We start from the raw sequence: 21,552 nt of genomic DNA on the forward strand, positions 1-21,552 counted from the left end.
GCATACCTGCTCTGGATCTGGACCCTGGGGGCTGTTCAGAGGCGTACTGCTGACTCCTGCTACACCCAGAACAGGGGAACCCGTTGTGGTTTCAGAATGGCCAGGGGCCTGGGGCGCAGCAAATCCATCCTCTGGCTCAGACAAACTTTTCTCCTGGAGCATTTCCTAAAAGAAAAGAAAAGAAAACAAGGGGTTTTCAGTCAGTTGGGTAATTTCCTCTCAAATTCCACAAGTGAATATTCCAGACTTTTAGAAGACATCTGAAGGCAGCCCTGTTTAGGGAATGTTTAATAGAGTATTGTATTTTAATATTCTGTTGGAAGCCGCCCAGAGTGGCTGGGGAAACCCAGTCAGATGGGCGGGGTATAAATAATAAATTATTATGATTATTATTATTATTATGATTATTATTATTATTATTATTATTATTATTATTATTATTATTCCATATAGCTCCAAAGGTGTTTCCCTACAGTCAGGATGGGGAATCTCTGTTGTAGACAATAGAGACCCCTGTGGAACCTTAAATGAAACACCTCCCCCACTTAGGCTCATAATTAGGAGGAGAAAACGGAACAATTTCCCTGTAAAAAATGAACAGCTCAGTTAATTCCAAGCCCAATTTTGAGCCAGATCAGACCCTGTTGTATCCCCTGAATGTCATCAAGAGCACAATCGAGTCTCAACTGCCCACATTCTCCCACCTTGTTGCTGTAACTCCACCAGCAGCAGAGGAAGGAAAGTTTCCCACTCCTTCTGGCACCGGGTTGCTGCAGCTGCAAGCCACATGCAAGCAACATACTGGGAAATGTAATTTTCCCAGGGCTCCCAACATCTGCAAGGAGAGTGGAGCTGACCTTCCTTATATATTAAAAATCTCACCTAGATAAGAACTCACAGGGTCACAATTCTCATGTCCTATTTGAGGTGAACATTGCAATCATCAAAACCCACTTTTCTGAGACCAAGTTTTTTTTTATTCCTGTATCATCAATAATTAAGCCTTATTTCAGATTATTGCATCTGTCAAAGTTGACTCTCTATCCTATGAAAGATCTGCCCACAATAAACAGACAAATCATATATATATATATATATATATATATATATATATATATATATATTAATCTGACCCTGGTTTTAAAACAAGGAATCCACATATGAAGCGAGTGTAGGATCTCAAATGAAGAAATGCAGAGCTTGGTGGGCTATTTGGTAGAAACCATAACATCTGAATTGGTTCAAAATTACTGAACTTTGTTCTGTCGCTGAGTTCGTTTCCTTCTGCCCTCTCTTATCTTCTCCCATCTTTAAACTCTTCAGCAGTATGAAGAATATTCTATTCCCATGCTAGTCTTGCCAGCATCACATTTTCCTCAACATGAAAAACATGGCGGTCTTTTCCGGTGTTACAGGAACGTCACTCTATCCTGAGTCGAGAAGAATTTTGGACAGACCTTTTTATGCAAGGAAAATTCCACAGAACAAAACCATAGACGCGGCTGCAGTGAAACTGGAGCCCAAATCCATAGAATGAATTAGGATCATCATTAATCTGGCCCTATTTCTGAGATCGTGCCCAACTTTACTCCACGAGGAACGCAGGCTGAGGGGTAATGAAGTGGAGGAAGAGAGGGAAAGTGGGAACACCAGCACTCAATCCCAAAGAATGGCAATCGTGGGGGGGGGTCCCATTCCCAAAGTCTATAGTTTAAGCCTTAAATGTAAATAGGCGAACACAGCCCTGATACTGATAAAGAAAAGAGTTTGTGAACAAACACCTTCACTTCAAAAGCCACAGTTCAGCCACATCCACCACACAACCTGTTATAAGGGCAGGTCTCTGCAAAGTGTACCTCCACAAACTAGACATGTTTTATAGCCAGCCAGGTACTCGTCAACCACCACTCATCCACCCCTGTTCATACAAGCCCAGACTCAAAATACCTAGTGGGCACGGGTTTCTCAAACACAAGTCATGCCAGATGAATCTCAATTCTTTTTTGGATAGAGTTACAAGCTTGGTGGATCAGGGGAATGCTGTGGGCATAATATATCTTGATTTCAGTAAGACCTTTGACAGCGTCCCTCATTATATTCTTGTGAAGAAGCTGGTAAAATGTGGGCTGGACAAGGTAACTGTTAGGTGGATTTGTAGCTGGTTGACTGACCCAACCCAAAGAGTGCTCACTAACCGTTCTTCATCATGCTAAAAAGGGTGACAAGCTGGGTGCCACAGGGTTCTGTCTTGGGCCCGTTATTTTTCAACATCTTTACAAAGGACTTGGATGAAGGTTTTGAGGAAACCCAGCCAGATGGGTGGAGTATAAATAAAATTTATGATGATGATGTTCATCAAATCTGCAAATGATGCCAAACTGGGAGGGGTGGCCATTTTTGTGGAAGACAGAATCAGGATTCAAGATGACCTTAACAGACTGGAGAACTGGGCTAAAACTAACAAAATGAATTTCAATAGGGACAAATGCAACACTTATGCAGGAATAACCAGCTATACAAATATAAGATGGGGAACACCTTGCTTTCCAGTTGTCCATGTGAAAAGGTTGCTTGGGTCTTAATAGACCACAAGCATAATATGAGTCAACAGTGTGATGCAGCAGCAAAAAAAAACCCCTAATGCTATTCCAGGTTGCATCAACAGATTAGTTTCCAGATCAAGGGAAGTAATAATCCCGCTATATTCTGCCTTGGTCAGACCCCACGTGGAGTTCTGTGTCCAGTTCTGGGCACCATAATTTTAAAAGGATATTGACAAGCTGGAACGTATGCAGAGGACAACCAAGATGATCAAGGGTCTGGAAGCCAAGCCTTGTGAGGAATGGCTATGGGAATTTGATATGTTTAGATTGTTGAAGAGGAGACTTAGAGGGGCTGTCACATGGAGAATGGAGCAAGCTTGTTTTCTCCTGCTCCATAGGGTAGGACCCAAACCAATGGCTTCAAGTTACAAGAAAGGAGGTTCTGACTGAAAACCGGGAAAAACTTTCTTACAGTAAGAGCTGTTCAACAGTGGAATAGACTCCCTCAGAAGGAAGTGGCCTCCTCTTCATTGCAGCTCTTTAAGCAGAGGTTGGATGACAATCTGTCATGGATGCTTTAGTAAAGATTCCTGCATTGCAGGACTAGAGGACCTCTGTGGTCCCTACCAACTCTGTGGTTCTGTTATTCTAAACCATACATGGCTGGTGGCCTTTGCCAAGCATGGTGGGTTGCTTGCGAGTCAGGTCAGACTCTATGAGAGGGAAGAGTTTCCCAGACATGACCACTGACAGCTTGAGGATCCCATTTGGCATAAATTAATCTTAACTCCATCCAGGAAGGCTTGAGGTTTGGCACCTCTTTTTAAACCACAAATTCCCAAGGTCCAGTTCTAGCTAGGATCCATCAATTTTGGTTTCTCGTTTTTCCAATCTTATAATCAGTTTGTCCCAATCCCACATGAGATTGCCAGCGTGCCTTTTTAAAAATAATAATAATTCTGCATGAAAATCGATACGCATTTTGCAAAGGCATTTCTCCTAATGCACATTTTTCTGCAAGCAATTTCCCAAGGCAGTAATGCATTTTTATACATTATTTTCAGTGATATATAGTTTTGTCCACAGTCTTCCCCAACATGTGCTTTTCCTGTAAAGGGGGAAAAATGATTCGAGGACTGCATCAAAAAATAGGGAGAGGTGCAACTTTCTAAGTATAGCCGCATTTCGGTATGTGCATTAGTTCAGGAAACACAAATGAGAAGCGTTTGCATTAAAAAGTGAACCGAATGAAATTTCTCCCCAGTCCCTCGTTCTAACCCAAGCAAAACCAAAAGCTGATTGCTTGCCTTAGTGTTGCTCCTTGCTGCATTGTTTTTAATGTGGTATTTTGGGGGTTGTTGCGTAATACATTTATTAATTAAGCTGCTCCAGGCCCTGGATGAGCAGAATATGAGAAGAGATGTAGCTCAGTGGCAAAGCAGATGCCTTGTGTGTAGAAGGTCCTGGGTTCAATCCTCAGCATCTTTGGGTAGGGGTGTCAACGTCCCCTATCAGGAACCCAGGAGAGACACTGCCAGTCAGTGTAGGGACAATACTATGCCAGACAGACCAGTGGCATAGGACGGCTTTGTTTGTAGAGCCTGGCTGGCCAGTTTTGTAGCGGCAAGATTCCTGCACAGAGCAAGGGGATTGGACTAAATAATCTTCAATACCTCCTTCCAACTCTGAAATTTGAAAATTCAGTGTCTTGATCCATTCATAGGAACATAAAGACCTGCCTTGGCGCTGTGGGTTAAACCACAGAGCCTAGGACTTGCCAACCTAGCAGTTCGTAGCATGTCAAAGTGCAAGTAGATAAATAGGTACCACTCTGGCAGGAAGGTAAACGGCATTTCCGTGCACTGCTCTGGTTCGCCAGAAGCGGCTTTGTCATGCTTGCCACATGACCTGGGAGCGAGATGAGCGCCGCAACCCCAGAGTCAGCCACGACTGGACCTAATGGTCAGGGGTCCCTTTACCTTTACCTATACTGTTTACATGGACTGGCAGCAGCTCTCGCTAGGGTTCCAGACTAGGGGTCTTGCTCTACCTAGAGATGCCTGGGGTTGAACCCGAGGCCTGTCACTGAGTTGCAGCCCTTCACACGAGATTCGTTCCTTGGTGTCACAAATGAAGAAGGGATGGGTTTGCACATATGAATGCCCTCTCCTAACTACCAGCTCACTCACCCCCAACATAGTATAGCTAAAGTATACTTAAGAATGCAGCTTTAGACTATGATCCTAACCACATGGTGTTGAAAGTGAGGCAGGAACAAACAGCACAGGAGACTGACCAAACATCGTAAGTGAGCAAATGTGTTCAGCCACAAGAACATCAGAAGGGTCTGAGCCAAAGGCCCATCAAGCCCAGCATTTTCTTCTTACAGCGGCCCTCATAGGAAACCCACAAGCTGGACAGCAGCACTCTCTAACTTGTGATTCCCAGCAGCTAACATTGTATAGGTAAAGGTAAAGGGACCCCTGACCAATAGGTTCAGTTGCGGCCGACTCTGGGGTTGCAGTGCTCATCTCGCTTTAGTGGCCAAGGGAGCCGCCGTACAGCTTCCGGGTCATGTGGCCAGCATGACTAAGCCGCTGCTGGCGAACCAGAGCAGCACACGGAAACGGCGTTTACCTTCCCGCCGGAGCGGTACCTATTTATCTACTTGTACTTTGACATGCTTTCAAACTGCTAGGTTGGCAGGAGCAGGGACTGAGCAACGGGAGCTCACCCCGTCGCAGGCATTCGAACCACTGACCTTCTGATCAGCAAGTCCTAGACTCTGTGGTTTAACCCACAGCACCACCCGCGTCCCATGGTATACAGGTACATAACACACTAGAAACTGCCTTATATGCAAGTCAGACCACTGGTCATTGAACACTGTCTACACTGATCAGCAGCCACAGCTCTCCAAGATTTCAGACACAAATATTCCTAACTCTACCTGGGGGTACCAGGGATTGAACCTAGGATATCCAGGATGCAAAGCAGATGCTCTACATAAGAGCTACATACTGCAGCTTGATCAGGCCGAGAACCAAGAGGTGGTCCTATACTGTATAGCTGCTGCTTCTAGCTTGGGTTCCCCTGGTCTGAAGAACTCTTCTGTGCGGGACAGAGCAGCGGTGGTGAACCCATGGTGCACAGGTCACATTTGGCCCATGCATCTGTTTCTGGTGGCCTGGCAAAGTGTTTGGCTGCTAAACACTCATCCTTCCTTCCCTTGCACCACCCCATCACCTTTGTGCCCTTGGAACCTTGTCTGCCTGCTCTAAATCCCAACACCTAGGTTATTTGGACCACACTAGCTAGTAGGAGTCTGTTTAGCACCCTATACCCCCACTAGGTGTAGAGAAAGGAAGGAAGGAAGGAAGGAAGGAAGGAAGGAAGGAAGGAAGGAAGGAAGGCAAATCCATTGCATGTCTACTTGACTACTGCATGCCACAAAGGCCAGGTGGGCATCTCCAGTAGGAAAAGACACATGTCTGGGAAAAGACACATGTCTGAACTCCAGGAAAGCCACCATCAGTCAGCAGAGACCAGGGATGGAGAAACTGTGCCCTACCAGATGTTGCTGGACTCCAGCTTCCAACATCCCTGACGATGAACTGTGTTGAATGGGACTGGTGGGAGCTGCAATCCATCTGGGAGGAGCCACAAGTTCCTTATTCCTGGAGCAGGCAATTCTGAGTTGGATTGGAAGAGTGGTCTGACAGTCTGCAGCAACTTCCTACGTCCCTGTGCTCCTATCCCCCCCCCCCCGCAATTGTTGCAAAGGATTTTGGGGCATATTCTAATTTCACCCACCACTCCAACCAACGCTATCAGACCTCACTGTTGCTCTAGAGATGTTGGGAAGCCTGGTCTTCTCGCTGAGGAGCCCTTGCTGAGCTGCTGAAGAACCTCAGTTTTATCCCAGAAGGAATATAGTTGGAAGAGTATTGCCCTAGATATTTGGGGGGGGGTCACCTTCTCACACGGTGATACATGAGTAAAGTCCCACTGAAATCAATGGGGCTTCCATCTGATACAGAATAACGTTATGAGACTCTTAGGAAAGCACCAGGGAAGAGAAAGTGAAGGTTTGTGGGATGGGGGCCGAGGTATTAAAGACTGGGATAGGCTTCCAAGGAAAATGACATCATTTGCCCATGCATCCTCAACACACACACACACACACACACACAGAGAGAGAGAGAGAGAGAGAGAGAGAGAGAGAGAGAGAGAGAGAGTTTGGTTCACATTGTATCCAAATTCATTTTGGTTCAAAGCCAGTTGGGAACTCGCTCAGTCTAATCTCATGGAACAGAAGTGGCTAGACTCCCTAATGGATATAAGCCGTAGGCCCCAGAGTGAGCCAACACATAGCTTTTTATCTTCGTGTCTTTTACTAAGTTCTTGCAACTTCTTTCATAATGGCCCTTGAGATTCCACCCCCCCCCAATTCAAATACTTTGGAAGTTCAAGAGACCAAAATTCTAACAAACAATACCATTTTTTTCTCCCCCAAAATCAAATTTAGATAGCATAAAATGTGTTGTTGTTGTTTTTAAAGAAAAGCTGTTAGAGTTACAGAGATGCATCATTACCCACCCATTGGCAATACCGATACCCCCTTAATATTTTATAATTCCAGGACTTTTCCTCCGTTTTCTGTATCAATGCACGCTGGCTGAACATGAGCTGTTTTTCAAGACTTTGGTGAAAAACATAGTGGCAGTATTATTTAGTAGGGAGAGATGCTCTTTGGTTTGAGGAAAGCAGAAGACCTGGTGTGTGTGTTGTTGAGCCTCTAACATCTCCTTGGAAACACCTTTCTCCCCTCTCCTTTTAAATACATGAACTGTGTTGATTATATTATTGCAATTGCTGTACAATAATATCTCTTTTCAGTCTGGGAATTATTTATTTTTAACAGCTTTAGGAGGTGACCCATATGAATTGAATACAAGTGGCTGTTCTTGGGAACGTAAAGAAATGGACCCCATTTTTCACCTCTCTTCCACTTAGGTTTGCCAACTAACCAGAAAAAAATGGCTTGGCCTGCTTCTGCTCTTTTAACAGCAAGTACAAGGTGAAGGTTTCCACAACCATGGAGATGCACATGATTACCTGGTTATGCCTTTAGATCATACTACCGTTAACAGCACAGCAGACTTAACCAATTAAAAAAAAACCTCCCAAATTTTACCAAGTCTATTGTTTTTCTATAGATCTCCCTGCCCATGCATAGGCAAACTCAGCCTTCCAGATGTTTTGGGACTACAACTCCCATCATCCCTGACCACTGGTCCTGTTAGCTAGGGACGATGGGAGTTGTAGTCCCAAAACATCTGGAGGGCCGAGTTTGCCTATGCCTGTCCCTGCCTCTTCCCAAATCTGGATACAGCTTAAGAGTTTCCAGCCAGCTAAGGCTGGTCATCATTACTAAATCCCACTGAAGGAAGCAACCAGATTTTAGTTACTCTTAACTTGTTCTGTTGGTTTCAGAGAGACTTCCACGACAAACCTAAGCACACTTACTAGGGGGTCCCACTGAGTAGTGTGCACAGGATAAGCCTATTAACATCATGCAGAAAATAACAATTACCACAAATTCAAAAGCCACAGAAAGGCAATGTGGTTATTCGGGGTGTTGAAAATAATGCCACAAAATAGTAAGCAAGTCTTATGGCTCAGTTGAAGAAGGGTCCTGGATAGCTCAAAAGCTTGCTTGTTTTGTTCCAGGTTTTGTTTTGTTGTTTTTGTGTTTTTTTGCAGCATTTTAGTTGGTCCTCAAAATAAGATACTACTTGACTGTAACTTCTGGATTTTTCCTAACAGATGAGCATGCCTACTTCTGATTTTTGTATGGTCACCGGGATTTAAACTTTGGCTCGACTGGAGCCAAGCATTTTTAAGAGAGTTTCAAGTAGTATCGCTGCCCATGGCTCGGGTTATTTTGTCCTATTGTTATCTCCGGGCAAATTGACTTTGGGAATGACATCAGATTTGTGAGACCTGCATTGCGAGATGCAAAAGCACCATGTACATGCAAAAGAGGTCCTCCTTTCACATCGCCCTTCAACTTTATACATATTCTCCTAATTTTGTCCTGCATTTTAAAGAAATGACAGTTTTAAAATTCCCTTTACCCCTGATTTCCCAAGAGGGTACCCAAATCATTCATTGGCTTTGAAAGATATTTTTAAAAGCATCTCCCACACCCCAGTTGCCAGCAAACTGGGTCACAGACATAGAGGTCTTCTAAGCTAAGGAATATAAATTCAGAAATGATACACCTTGACTGCATGATATTTTTTTTTTCTGTAGTGTTGGGGAATAAACAGCAAATACAAGAGGGCATTCAGATAGGCTAGCTTTGAATTAACATATGAGGACAATATTCAAGTAAGGGGCAGCAGCAGAGAGGCAGGAAGGAAATACTCCTCCTCTCCCTTCCCCCCCAAAAAAACCCCACAGCTACCCCAAAAAGACTACTTAAGCTGGGCTGCAGCTGTTCCCACTGAAAAAGGGGAGGGGAGGGTCTCAAACTGGAGCCTGTTAGAAATTCTGGCTTAAGTATGCTGAATGCAACTAGATTCCTATGCATGCTTACTTAGGAGTAACAAAGCAGGGTGTGTTAGGACTGCAGTCTTAGAAAGTGAGTTTGAGCATCACTTTTCTCGCACATACAACAGAATCCTCTGCGTGTTTACTTACAAGTTTTTTCCTCATAGTTCAGACTTACTCCCCTTAGCACATTTAGAGCCTGAGCCTATGAATGTTTACTCAAAAGTTAAGTCCAAAAGAGACTGCAAATCTATGCACATTGATTTAGAAGTACCATTGAATTCAGCAAAATTTTCAGTGATGCTGATGGAAACCTGTAAACTTGCAAGTCCCATTGAACTCAGTGGCACTTACATGCAAGGGGGTGTTTAGGCTTCCAGGCTTACTGAGAAGTAAACTGCATTGAAATCAGAGGAATTTACTCCTAAGTAGATTTACTTTTTGAATGGCAAGAGACTGACTGGTTTCTCTACCTTTCCCAGCACATTCAGATTCTTATCTTTTTCTCTTGGTTATGAAAATATGTGATTATTTTCTGCCACTGGAAGATTTAATTTTGTTGGGGAAGGCTTCCCATAATGGATAAATAGTAATATTGCGGGCATCAATCAGATCTCTTTACGAACGCCTTTTCCCATCTCAATCTGGCGACTGAGACTTCATCCTTCCAAACCTAAACTCATTTTCCTTCAGGTTAAAGCTGCACAACTATGTGCAAATTTCCTCGGAGGTCTTGTTGAACTTAAGGGCGGTTTACCTTAGAGTAAGCATGTGCATTCCTCACATTCTATTTCTGAGCAAGTGGGTTTGAAGCCCCTTACTCCTGATTCTACCCTGGGATCAATGGAACTTAGAATCCATGTGAAAAACTCCCTTAATACCTCCTCAGGGGCTAGCCTTGTCCACTTTAAAGATCTTTAGAGAGCCCCACAAAGATACAGGCAATCCACAAATCTGACTTAATTCTAATTTTAACCGTAATTTTACATATTGTTCCTGCTATCCGCTGGGATACCAAGGCAACACATATGTGATACATTTTTATTTTTAAATCCTACAAGTGTATTCCTATAGCATGCTTACTTGGAAACAAACCCATTTAAACTCCGTGATACTTACATCTGTGTATAACATGCAAAAATCTAGCCCTATTCATCAACCCCATTGGACAAGGTTTTTCCCTTGCGCCTATAGATATAAAAAGGTGTGCAGATGTTCTCGTTCATAACATTACTTAAATTAGATTCAGGGGAAGGGGAGGCTGCAATATTGCTTCCCACCCCCAATTCCTTATCTGGAGTCCATTTTAAAACTTTGGTAATAATACTAAAAACAGACGAAAAGATGTTCTGTGTAAACATCCTAACGGTGAGCCTTAGTTAAGATAAAAGGGCCTGCCTTCTCCTAACTCCGACAGTCACTGGGAAAAAAGCAATAAAGATAATACAGTGAGGGGAGGCAGACAGCTTTTCTCCCAAGTTTTACTAAGCAGATTAGAGGCAGGGTGGGGGCACCCAAAAATCTAACAATAAAATGTGCTATATAAAAGCTAAGCCGAAAAAAAGATCAGATCAATTTCACTCCCATGCTGAAATTTACAAACAAATGGATTGTTTCTATTCCCCAAGCAGCACCATTAATGCAGATCTGATCCTGTGCAACTTTTACTTCAAATTAACCCCTGCTGGGTATAATAAAAATCAATAAAACACACCCCACTTCAAGTATATTTCAGTGAGGTTGGAATCCTAGCCCCAGTACAGTATATTGTAAAAGGTGGAATAAAATTATTGCAATGTGACTTGCTCCTAAGTAAGCTTACAACCCTGATCTTCCTCAAAATGCAATCCTGGGAATGTTTTACTCAGAAGCAAATCCCATCATCTTCAGTGAAGCATACTCCCTAGACAGTAGCATGCTAAAGATACTTAGAAGCTTAGCCGACCCAATTCACACGTGATGTACTATCAGTATGTTGAAATGTAACTAAACTTTACTACAAGGAACCCATTGCATTTGCATGTGAGTCGTGTGTGTGTGTGTGTGTGTGTGTGTGTGTGTGTGTGATATCTCACTTTGAAGGATGTCCTCAGACTCCAGCCCCACTAAAATAAAACTTGCACACGGTATCCTATGTGGAAATTAACCGTGCATAGATTTCAATGGGATTTGATTTTGCACCCAATGTGACCTCTCCTTACACAAAACTAGAAAATTAAGGTGGTAAATTTAGGGTTAAAAAGTCGCTGAAATGAATGGAATTGAAAGTTGGTGAAGTCCAGCGCTTTCAGTGGAATGTGACTTAGTTGGATACCACCCTTAGGACCGGATCAAGGTGTGTCTGCTCAAATCAAACACCCTTCCCGATTTGTTTTTATTTGTGAAGAGGAAATCCTGCTTTCCTTAAAGCAAAGCGTGTTCATTTCATTTGGGCAGCCTGCTTAGAAACCATTTTTAAAGGATTCCACTCACCCCCGGAGTAACTTTTGTTAATCCTCACACACAAGACTGCACATTTTCCTGGGAGCATCTCCCATGCCTGGGAATAAGCCTCTGAACACGGGAGTTTTTACTTATGAGTAAACAACCACGAAATTTTATTTGCTTGGAAGGAAGTCACGTTGAGCTCTCAACAGGACTTCCTTCAGGGCTCTAAAATCTTCTTAGAGTAACCTGGGACGACGCATAGCGCACAGAAGATTCTACTTGCTTGCGACTTTATCCTTTACACGGCCGCTCGAATTGCATATCTAACATCGTTGTTATCTTACGTGCAACTCCTTGGTCCGTTTTACCTTAAACTAAGCCCCACCGAATTAAGAGAGATTTACATACTTCAGAATGAACTTGAATAGGGTCCTGCAGATTCCAGGACGGAATCCTACGCACGTTTACCTCTGAATTAAGTCCCTCTGATCTCAGCGGGATTACTTCTGAGTAGACATGCATAGGAATGCACAACACGTCCCCTCCGCTGCCCCCCCCCAAAGTAACCTCGGATTTAAATCTGATGCACAATTTCCTACAAATCCCATTGAGTTCAACGGGGATCAAGTTCGAGTAAGTATGCACAAAGGCTGCCTCACTTCGGTCTACCCTAACAAGCTATTTATTTAAAAGAGTCTACTAGACGGTTTTACTGATTTTAGTTTAAATACGCTAGCCATGTCTCCCTTTCAAGACGCCGCCCTGGTCGTGAGAAGGTGAGTTCACCAGTTTACAGCAACACCTCGGTAGGCTTTTCTCATAAGAAAGTCCAATTGAAATCAAGGTGACTCTTACTTTCAAATAAATGTAGCCCTCTGGGTTGGGGGGGCTGTCACGTGTCAGTCATGGGGGTACAATCCAGAAGCTACCTAAAGTGTCTGATGGGCCACTGATTCACGCCTCCTGTGTAAACACAAGACACCAAAGCCCTGTTGATTTTAGAGCAATTTATTCCAGAGTAAATAAGGAAGATCCCCCTTTTGAAAACACGTTATTGAACGCCTTTCATGTTGCGCTCTCTCCCCCTGTTGTTCTCACCGCCGCAAAATCCGCTGTGTTTCCCCACCAATTTAAATCACAAAACAAAACCCCACCAATTTAAATCACATGCAAATATAAACGGGGGGGGGGCGGCGTTTCCTCTGGAGTAAAAATCTTACCAAACTCGAGGGAGCGTCCTTCTGGGTACAACACGCTTTAAGGTGGCTTGTGTGTTTGTTTGGATCATTCAAGAGTGTGAAGTTCTTAAACAAAACCTCGGGTAGAGGGTTGCCCCATATTTAGCAGCCGGCGGGACTTAGTCTAAGTAAACATGCCCGCTATGATCAGGCAGCGTAATCCGATGCTCTGCCTGTTTATTTCGGAAGTAACTGCGCATAGGGGTTGCAGCCTGAATTGAGAGTTAGTTAAAAAGCAATGCAACCGTTTAATTGAGCTATAATTCAAAACACACACACACACACACACACAAAGTTTAGTAAGCATTCCCGAGTCTTTGGGATGTGGGGGAGACGCAAGACCAAGCACTCGGAATAAACAAACTAAGCGAGTGTAACTGACCAGGGTGATCATACTGGTAGGAGTTGACAGCAGTATAAAATCGCTCTAAAAATGCATTGAAGAAGGCGGCCGCCGACGCGTTGCCTCGCAGTCGTGTTTTCTACCGAACACGACCAAATTTGGGTTCTAGTCCTGCCCCAGCCATTTCCTCGCAGCGATATTTCTGCAGGATCCAAGGGAACTCGATGGGGTTGTATGGACTTTTCTCCCCGACGCCCCATCTAGGAGGACTGCGGCGCGGCTCTCCCTCCCTCCGACGAGCCTTTTCGCCTTTGCCCCCCAGTGAAATAAATCCCACTTTTGCCTGTCACATGCCCTTAAGTGTTGTTTTCTGGCTTTACAACTTCACCCTCACCTCCATCTTCTGTCTTTTTCTAAAACCCTATTTCTCCTTCCAAATTTACAAACATTGAACCAAGTCAGCTACGCACCCCCACCCCCAGTTTCATCAGTTTTAAGAGGCGGGGTGCAGACAAAAAAAAAGTATCCTGCAATACAAAGGCACGGAAATTTAAAATACTAGATTTTGTTGTTTATGCCCCCAAATCCCTCCTTTATGTTTTACGCACCATTTACTTGTAAAGAAGCCCCATTTGAACACAGCAAGGAATGTTGTGGATCCATAGGCTTGTGTGGCATGTCAAATTGCAGGTAAACGACTCTGCAGCCTCATTTTTTTAGCGGGGGGTGGGGGAGGGAGTTTGTTTACTTAATTGTATGCACCTGAATTTTGGAAACGAAAAAGTCTCGCTGCCTGAGATTTACTTCACATAACAGAGCAGCTGTAAAGCGAATGAGGCCTAGTCAGAAGCCAGGCTGCATTTGCCTCGCGTGCAGCGACCTGCGTTGGCTCCGGAAACTGTAAAACGCCGCTTGGACGCTGAGGGCGCTACCATAATCATCTCACTACAGTATTCACGTGCTCTTAGGAGGAACGCAAAGTACCTATAGTAAGTATATATACATTAGGAGGAGGCAGAGAGAACGTCTGGGCGCTTATGGACAGGAGGCACTGGTGCGCGCATGGAAACCACCAGGAATTGCTCAGCCTTAAATGGGATCGTTCCCCCTCCCCCCCCCCACACTTCCCCCCATACAATATCCCTTGCAATCCTATCCGCTACTCTATGCCCGACTTTCCTGGGTCTATTGGGACTTACTTCCAGGTCAACTTGCCCAGGACGGCGCTGCAAACTGGAAGCCTTCATTGCACGCCTACTCCCACTGTTCAAGAGTCACCGGATTCAATGGCGCTCGTTTCCAAGTATCTCCCTCCATGGCGCGTCTAGGAGTGCGCCTACCTGCTGCTGAGGATACAGCATTTCACGTCCGCAGAAAGCAGGGTGGGGGTGGATGGGCCAGGCTGATGCTTTACTCCCAAGTAAGCCTGCTTGGGATCGGGGAATGAGGCCTCCCTGGATGTCTAGCTTGTCCCAAACGCCTTAGGCTTAAAAAGGGGCGCTCTGGTGACGTCTGAGCGGCGCGATCACCAGCACGTTTAAAAACACACACGCACTTTCCTTTTTGTTTTCCTTTTCTTAAAGGAAAGGAACCATTTATCTACACACCATCCTGAACTCTTTTTTTAAAAGACAGCTTTTAAAAAAACGGCGGCACAGCGGAAGAGAGTAAACTTCCCTTTGCCCAACCCCCACTTTTAAAAAGTTAGGTGCGTTGGAGTTTTATATAATGCATGCTCTGACATTTACACAAACAGGGAGGATTCTGGCTTTATTTGTTTGTTTTAAAAAACAGATTTAGCCAAGCGATTTTAACAGTTTATTTCGAGAGGAAAGCTAACATGCTGCTCAAAGGGCACCCAGAGAGGTCGCTTTTATTGGGATACCTACACTGCAACCCTACAAAGGTCTACTAGCAAATAACTAGTAGGACTTACTTCTGAGTTGACGTGAGTGGGATCGCCCTGTTAAGCTGCAACCCAACACGCACTTAGTCTGGAAGAAACTCAGTCCAGCTCTGCTGAGCCTGCATCTTTCTAAACCCACATGCCTACCAGGGACATTTAGGCAGCGTGCAAGGTTCCCTTATTTTAAAGGACGGTCTGTAAGGTGCTGAGGTGTGTGACACTTGTAGTTAAAATACACTGCTCGTATTTTAAAAAAACCAAAACACATAGGAAGAAGTCTTGTGGGTGGGTGTGTCTCATCATCGATATTTTAAAAGAAAATGTTCAACTTGGTTCCTCATACGTGGTGAAGGCCACCTAGAATTAGGAAGCTATTTGTTATTAAAATAATTAGAGGGAGAGGAAGAAAGTATCATTCCACCCCAAAATGTATTTCTGTTTGATTCTCAAATAAGTTACATATTTCATGCAAGTTTGGGACCAAAGACCGGAGTGAAAGAAACATTCCGCCTTAGCTGTGTAACGCGAGGCACATTTATTTACGGGCAAATGCCGGAGATTTACGTCTTCTAAATAACTTACTCCAGAATAAGTTCACGTAGTGTGGTTGGCTTCAGAAATCCAACTCATAAAACAAATGCCAGCTGGCCACCATTGACTTGGCCAGATTTCTCTCGGCCTCAGTTTCCCCGTCTGTAACATAGCGGTGGCCTTGCTCTCTCACACACAAGCTGCTTCAAGAGCAAAACGTGGCCAAGGAAAATTATCATCCTTGATTTTAAGAACAGCGCCGTTTATATTATTGCAACTAATCATCCTATGAGGACAGCAAAAACAATGCATTTGTGTTGCTACTGTTAATATTATCATGTTAGATCTTGATTGAATTAATGATCAAGTTGGATGGGGACCCGGTTGGTTGGTTGGTTGGCAGGCACCCGTCTGTCTCTGGACACAATGGAAGACCGCGGCTTTGGAGGTGAAGTCAAACCGTTGGAGAGCTACAGCCACGACATAATTTTTTTAAAAATGGGTAGGCCATGCTTGATTAAGTGTCTAGATTTCACTCAGTGCCACCACTTGGAGGATCGACCCCCACCCCCACCCGGAATATTAGAAATCTAAGGTGAGTTCCCCAGTTGTACTTGGAGCGCTGCCAGTTTCTTTTAAGTTGATTTTTACTGTAGGCTCTGCAGAAATCAGTGGGTTTAAACTTTCCAAGTTTAAAGCGTAGTTTAATATCGGAGGCTGGCGCATCTCCCCCGCCCCAACGCGCACACACTCTTTTAAATTCCCGGGGAAACGTCTTCCTACGTCGTCTTCCCCTTCCTTCCTACTCCTCCTGTACTACAGAAGGTTCAATCTGGCCACATTGGTTCAAAAAGACTTCTCAAACAAGCGCTCTCCAAAGCACGGACGCTTTTGTTTACATCCAGTTTCCCCAACTCCTCCCCGCCGCCCCGAAGGTAACGCGGGTTCAGATGAGTTGTCTGAAGTTCAAAGCCGAGGGTGTGGAAGGAACACCGTTTCTACGCAGGCGCCACTCCCCATAACTTTTATGTATTAGTGGCATTAATGTTTAAGGTGTTATTCTTTCGAATCCACCTCCGTCGGGAGTCTGTGACGTTCCCGAAGTAAAGGCAGAGATGTTGGCAAATGCGCATTCGCCATATATAGAGTATAGAGGGAGTTACAAAGTCCTGAAGGATAAAAAAACACACGCCCCTAATTTCCGACTACTATGTTGGCAAATCGACCTGGTTGTCTTTTTTGTCTTTCTTTTTTTTTTTTTTTAAGAACCGTTTTCAAAATACTTTCTCTTTCTGCTTCTAAATGGGTTTTTATTCCCACCTCGCAAGATCTCCATCTATTGCATAAAGTTGCAGGTCTTTGAACTCTTTTTGATTAGAACATGCCTTCTTAGGGGGGAAAAGGCCTTTCAAAATGATAATTTACTTTTTTGAAATGTGATATATAGCAACATTAGCTCTGTACTTTTTGTTTTCCGGTACGCAAAGTTGTGCGGTCGAATTATCAAGTGAATGAGTGATCTAGTGCTGTGAATCTTGCTAGTCAGGGAGTCCTATTGAACTCAAGGGGCCTTCCTTTTGAGCAAAGATGCTTAAAGATTACGCCCTGCAAATCATCAACTCAAAACACCCAGAAGGTCAGGTAAAAATAAATAAATCATCAGATTAAAGTGAGAGTATCTAAAGTGTGATAGAAAAAAAATACTTTGAAAAATAAAACTTACACTGGATCTTTAAAAATAATTATTAGGGAGTGTGTGGTTTTGGCAAATCCATTACAAATTCTAGATAGCAGCTTTTTTTTTTAGAATGTTCAACCTAGAATGCTATAATACCCACTTATATGTGTATTTTTTTTAAAAAAAATATTTCATTCCCGCCCTCCATTTTCTTTTCATTCAGAACCTTGCCCAAAAGATTCATGCTCCCTCCCCAAACCTTGGCGATTCCTCTCCTCCCCTAGAAATAACAGCAGTTGAAACGCATTCGCCATCACATAGGCCCCTGTGATTAGTTTGGGGGATACATACATAAGCTCAACACAAATTGGAGGGGACGCGCGTGCACGTACATATAAGAAAGGAGAGGTTGGCTGAAGCGCAACCCAACAACTGCACATAATGTTGATCTGGACCCAACCTGGCAGGTCTCCCCTCCCTCTTTTTCTACTGGTGGTGGTGGTGAATTCATTCCTGTAGTTTCTAGCTTGGTCCTTCCTCTTCTCCCTCCACCCACCCCCACTCTGTGCCTGGCAAAACGCTGGCGAGGTGGCAAACACTTCCTTTGGTTTGCTCCCTCCCTCTCCATCCACCACCCCCTTTTTAACCTAGCTGGGGGTCTTTACTTTGCGATGTGTGTGTGTGTTGCGGCGCGATGCGGGGGGGGGGGGGGAGAGAAACTCTTGACTCACAGTAATCGCTCGAGGCTTGACGCTGCTGGAACGAGAAGTCTGGCGAAGTTTCGCTGCTGTCGCTTCATCAAAAGCATCCAAGAGGGATCAGCATCCTTGTTAAAAAGACGGGTGGGGGTGGGAAATCACCCTTCCTTTCCCAAATCCTTTGAAGAAGAAGAAAAACTCGCACAAACATACAAAATAACCACCACCAAAGGATAATTTAAAAAGAGTCCGGTTCTGGTTCTATATCCTTAAAAATGAATCTGCTTTTTTATTTTATTTTTCGGGGGAAAAAGAATACGCAGAGAGAGGGGATCCCAAATGGAGAGAGATTGTTCCTTCTAAGCTGGTCTATTCCCATAGATTTCGTTTTGTACCTTTAAGATCTCCTCTTAAAATGTTCCATTAAATAAAAGAGAGAGAGAGAGAGAGAGAGAGAGAGAGAGAGAGAGAGAGAGAGAGAGAGAGAGAGAGAGAAAAAAGAGGGAAGAGAGAGCGCCAGTTTGGAGTCTTGACTGCCCACTCTTCTTGCCGCCCCTCCCTCCCTCTCCTCTGCTGACGTTGCTGCTGTCAGTCTTCGGGAGTTCCAACTAGTTTCTTACTTAGGATCTTCCAAACAACCGGGGCCCCCTTCTCCTTCTATTCCCCATCGCCGCCACACTCTCCCTCAACCTGCAGTCCCCTTTCCCAAAACTGGCCCTGCCTCCTCACCCCCTTTCTCCCCCCTTTTTGCTCAGAGCACCATGGAGCCAAGCTGGGACAGCACCATCTCGTCCCTCCACCCTGAACTCCCTTCCCAATGTTTGGATGCTGCTTTCGGAAAGGGAGGGGGGGTCAGAGAGGCACATCATGGTTTAAATTATAGTACATCTGGAGAGCACAGTCAGGCAAATAACATGCTCGGGGCATCAGCTAATAATACTGGCTGAACGGCGAAAGAGATAGCAGGCCTTCGGCTTTTGAGCATAAAAGCCCACATCTATATCAAGGGCCAGATATCTGGGAGGGGGGGCAGGCAGTGCACACCCTGCCCCAAAAGAGGAGCCCCAAAGCACAAGCAAAAGAGAAGGGATGTAGCCCAGTAGAGGAGAATCTGCTTTGCATGCAGAAGGTCCCTGGTCCAACCCCAACATCTCCAGACAGGCCTGAAAAAGATTGCCTGCCTGAAACATTGGAGAGGTGCTGCCAGTCAGTGTAGACAACACTGGGGCCAATGATCTGACTCAGGATTATCTTTCTGTGTCCCCAGGGCTCTCCAGAGCTCCTGCTGCAACAGGCAAGGAGGTCTGTGCCTTTAAAACAGCAGTACAGCAGACCAGCTATCCAACAGGTGCTGCTTCTCCTTCCTGCTGCAGAGTGTCTGTCTGTGGCATGCAGCATTGAAAGACGCTGAAACCACCAAGAACTGGCTGCACCACACTAAATGCCCATGTACAGTGTCCTGTTTTTCTAACAGCCGCCGGCCAGTTGTCTTTGGGAAGCTCACAAGTCAGGCGTGAAAACAGTGCCCCCCTCCAGCCCCAGAGATAGACTGCCTTTGAACCTGGAAGTTCAGTTCAGCTTTCACAATTCTCTACCTCCACTCACTAATCTGCCGAATCCAAAATTTGAAAACTGTCCCCTCGGTTTCTGGCCACCTCCGCAGCTTGTGAGTGTGAATCCCATCCATTAATTATTATGAGTTGAGTGAACAAATACACCCCTGTTTGTCAATCTTGAACTGACTGCTAGTTATTTCCACTGGGTGAGTCCTATGGGAGAGAGAGGGGATGAAAACAAGTTTGCCTGTCTGTCTTGCAAATTAAATTTTATACAATTCTACCCTGATCTCCTCCCAGTAGTTGTCGTGTCACCAAGAGCTTCTCATCTTCTGTCTTCAGAAAGATGCTCCAACCTGGGTCATGTCACTTTCTCCTTTTCTGTATGTTTCACAGGTCTGTGTTTTGTTGCATTTGTATACTGCCTTTCTGCCAACGCATCCAAAATGGTTCGCAATTTTAATAACAGAGATAAAATTTACTGTGACAGAGTCCTTTCTGGCTGGGCTGGAAGCTGATGGCACAATCACACCCTGACCTGGGCTATCTCACTTCTGCCTTCCCCTGAGTCACACAGATCTCTACAGCATCATACTCATAACCTGTTCCTGAATTTTAAAAAGTTGAGCCTTTCCCCCCAGAGAGCCAATAAGCTGTCTGTCTGTTAATTAAGCACAATGATTTACCTGCTCTTCATCAAACAACCCTAAAACAGATTGCAATATTACAAGAAGCCAGCAAAAGTGAGTGCATGTAAAATAGAATTAAAAATTCCAACATAAAAACTCCATCAGTTACAGCAACGCACGAGCATCCTGCAGCATCTGGGACAAAGAGACTGGTTTTAACAGGGCACCGGAATGTCAACAATGCTGGCACCCACTGTATTTCCAGAGGCGAGTGCATTCCACTCTCAGGGTGCCATGAAGATGAAACCCACATCCTATGTCACCACCCCACATATATCCCCTAGTGATGGGGCAATGAGAAAGACCTCTTCTCCAGATCTAAGGACCTGGACAAGCTGATACACAACATAAAAGAGCCCTGTTGTATCAGACCAGAACCTCTTCTAGGCCAGAAGTTGACAACCAAATGCTTCTGGGAAACCAGAAAGCAGAACAGCACACGTATGTATGCACAACCCTCAGAATCCAACATGTTTTGCACTGGGCGAGCAGCTGCCAGCCTCAACGCTTCCATCCATATAAAAGGGATAATCACAACCTGCATGGAAAGACTAAAATGTATTATTACAACCTTTTACAAAGCTAGGCCCTTACAGCTCGTGTTAGGGGACAGATAACTGTTCATTCCCATTTTACAGGTTGGAGGACTGAGGTCTAGAGAGAGGGATTTGCCCAGGGCCCACACAATGGTGTCTGCAGCAGAGTGGGATTTGATTGACTTTCGCACAGCAGCATCTCCACTTTCCTTAGCCACACTGGACCAAATTGGGTAATGTGAAGATGAATATGCTATACAAAGGTTTGGGAATGATTTGCACATTTACACAGTACTGTTAGAAAATAATTAATATAATATAGATATTTGAGCGCATTGAAATATGAGAAATGACTCACCGTATCAGACCAAAGGTCTGTCTGGTCCTGTATTCTACCCCAAAGATGGCCATCCCTCCCTCAGCTGAAATTTAGAGGTATACTGCTTCCAGGGTTCAATTTAGATACCATAGCCTAATAGCTATGGATAGTTCTCTCTGTGAAATGGCCTCACAACAGCAATTGTATACACATTCATCTGGGAGTAAGTCCCACTGAACTCCATGGGATTTATTTCTGCATAGGATGGCTCTGTAATCCTTATTATTCTATCTTTAAAAAGCCATTTGTGGCCTTCACAACATCATGCTGGTGGGTTCCATAACTAGGTGTTGGAAGAAACACAGAAAAAGACCAACTCTCTTCTGGTCCAAAACCCATCCATCACAATCACTCAACTGAGTGGGCAAACAAAACCACATAGAAAGCAAAACAAAAACAAAAAAACATTTTGAAGTGTCAGCAACCAAACAGCAAATGACCCTGAACTCAGTGAAGTAAGCACTGGATAG

The 21,552-nt window shown here is 44.4% G+C and overlaps 1 protein-coding gene across 13 annotated transcripts in view; it reads right to left on the reverse strand.

Annotated features, from left to right (window-relative positions):
- The window catches only part of TBX4 (T-box transcription factor 4), a 121,493-nt gene that overhangs the window by 46,671 nt on the left and 53,270 nt on the right, over positions 1–21,552 (reverse strand). For 10 of the 13 annotated variants that reach the window (XM_083587715.1, XM_083587712.1, XM_083587713.1 and 7 more), the window contains one exon: positions 7–165. In XM_083587715.1, the coding sequence (XP_083443841.1) occupies positions 7–165 (159 nt within the window). The other 3 variants (XM_083587706.1, XM_083587705.1, XM_083587718.1) reach the window with 3 other exon arrangements.

The sequence above is a fragment of the Podarcis filfolensis genome (assembly GCF_964270895.1).
Source record: "Podarcis filfolensis genome assembly, chromosome: 15".
In the NCBI taxonomy this organism is placed as follows: domain Eukaryota; kingdom Metazoa; phylum Chordata; class Lepidosauria; order Squamata; family Lacertidae; genus Podarcis; species Podarcis filfolensis.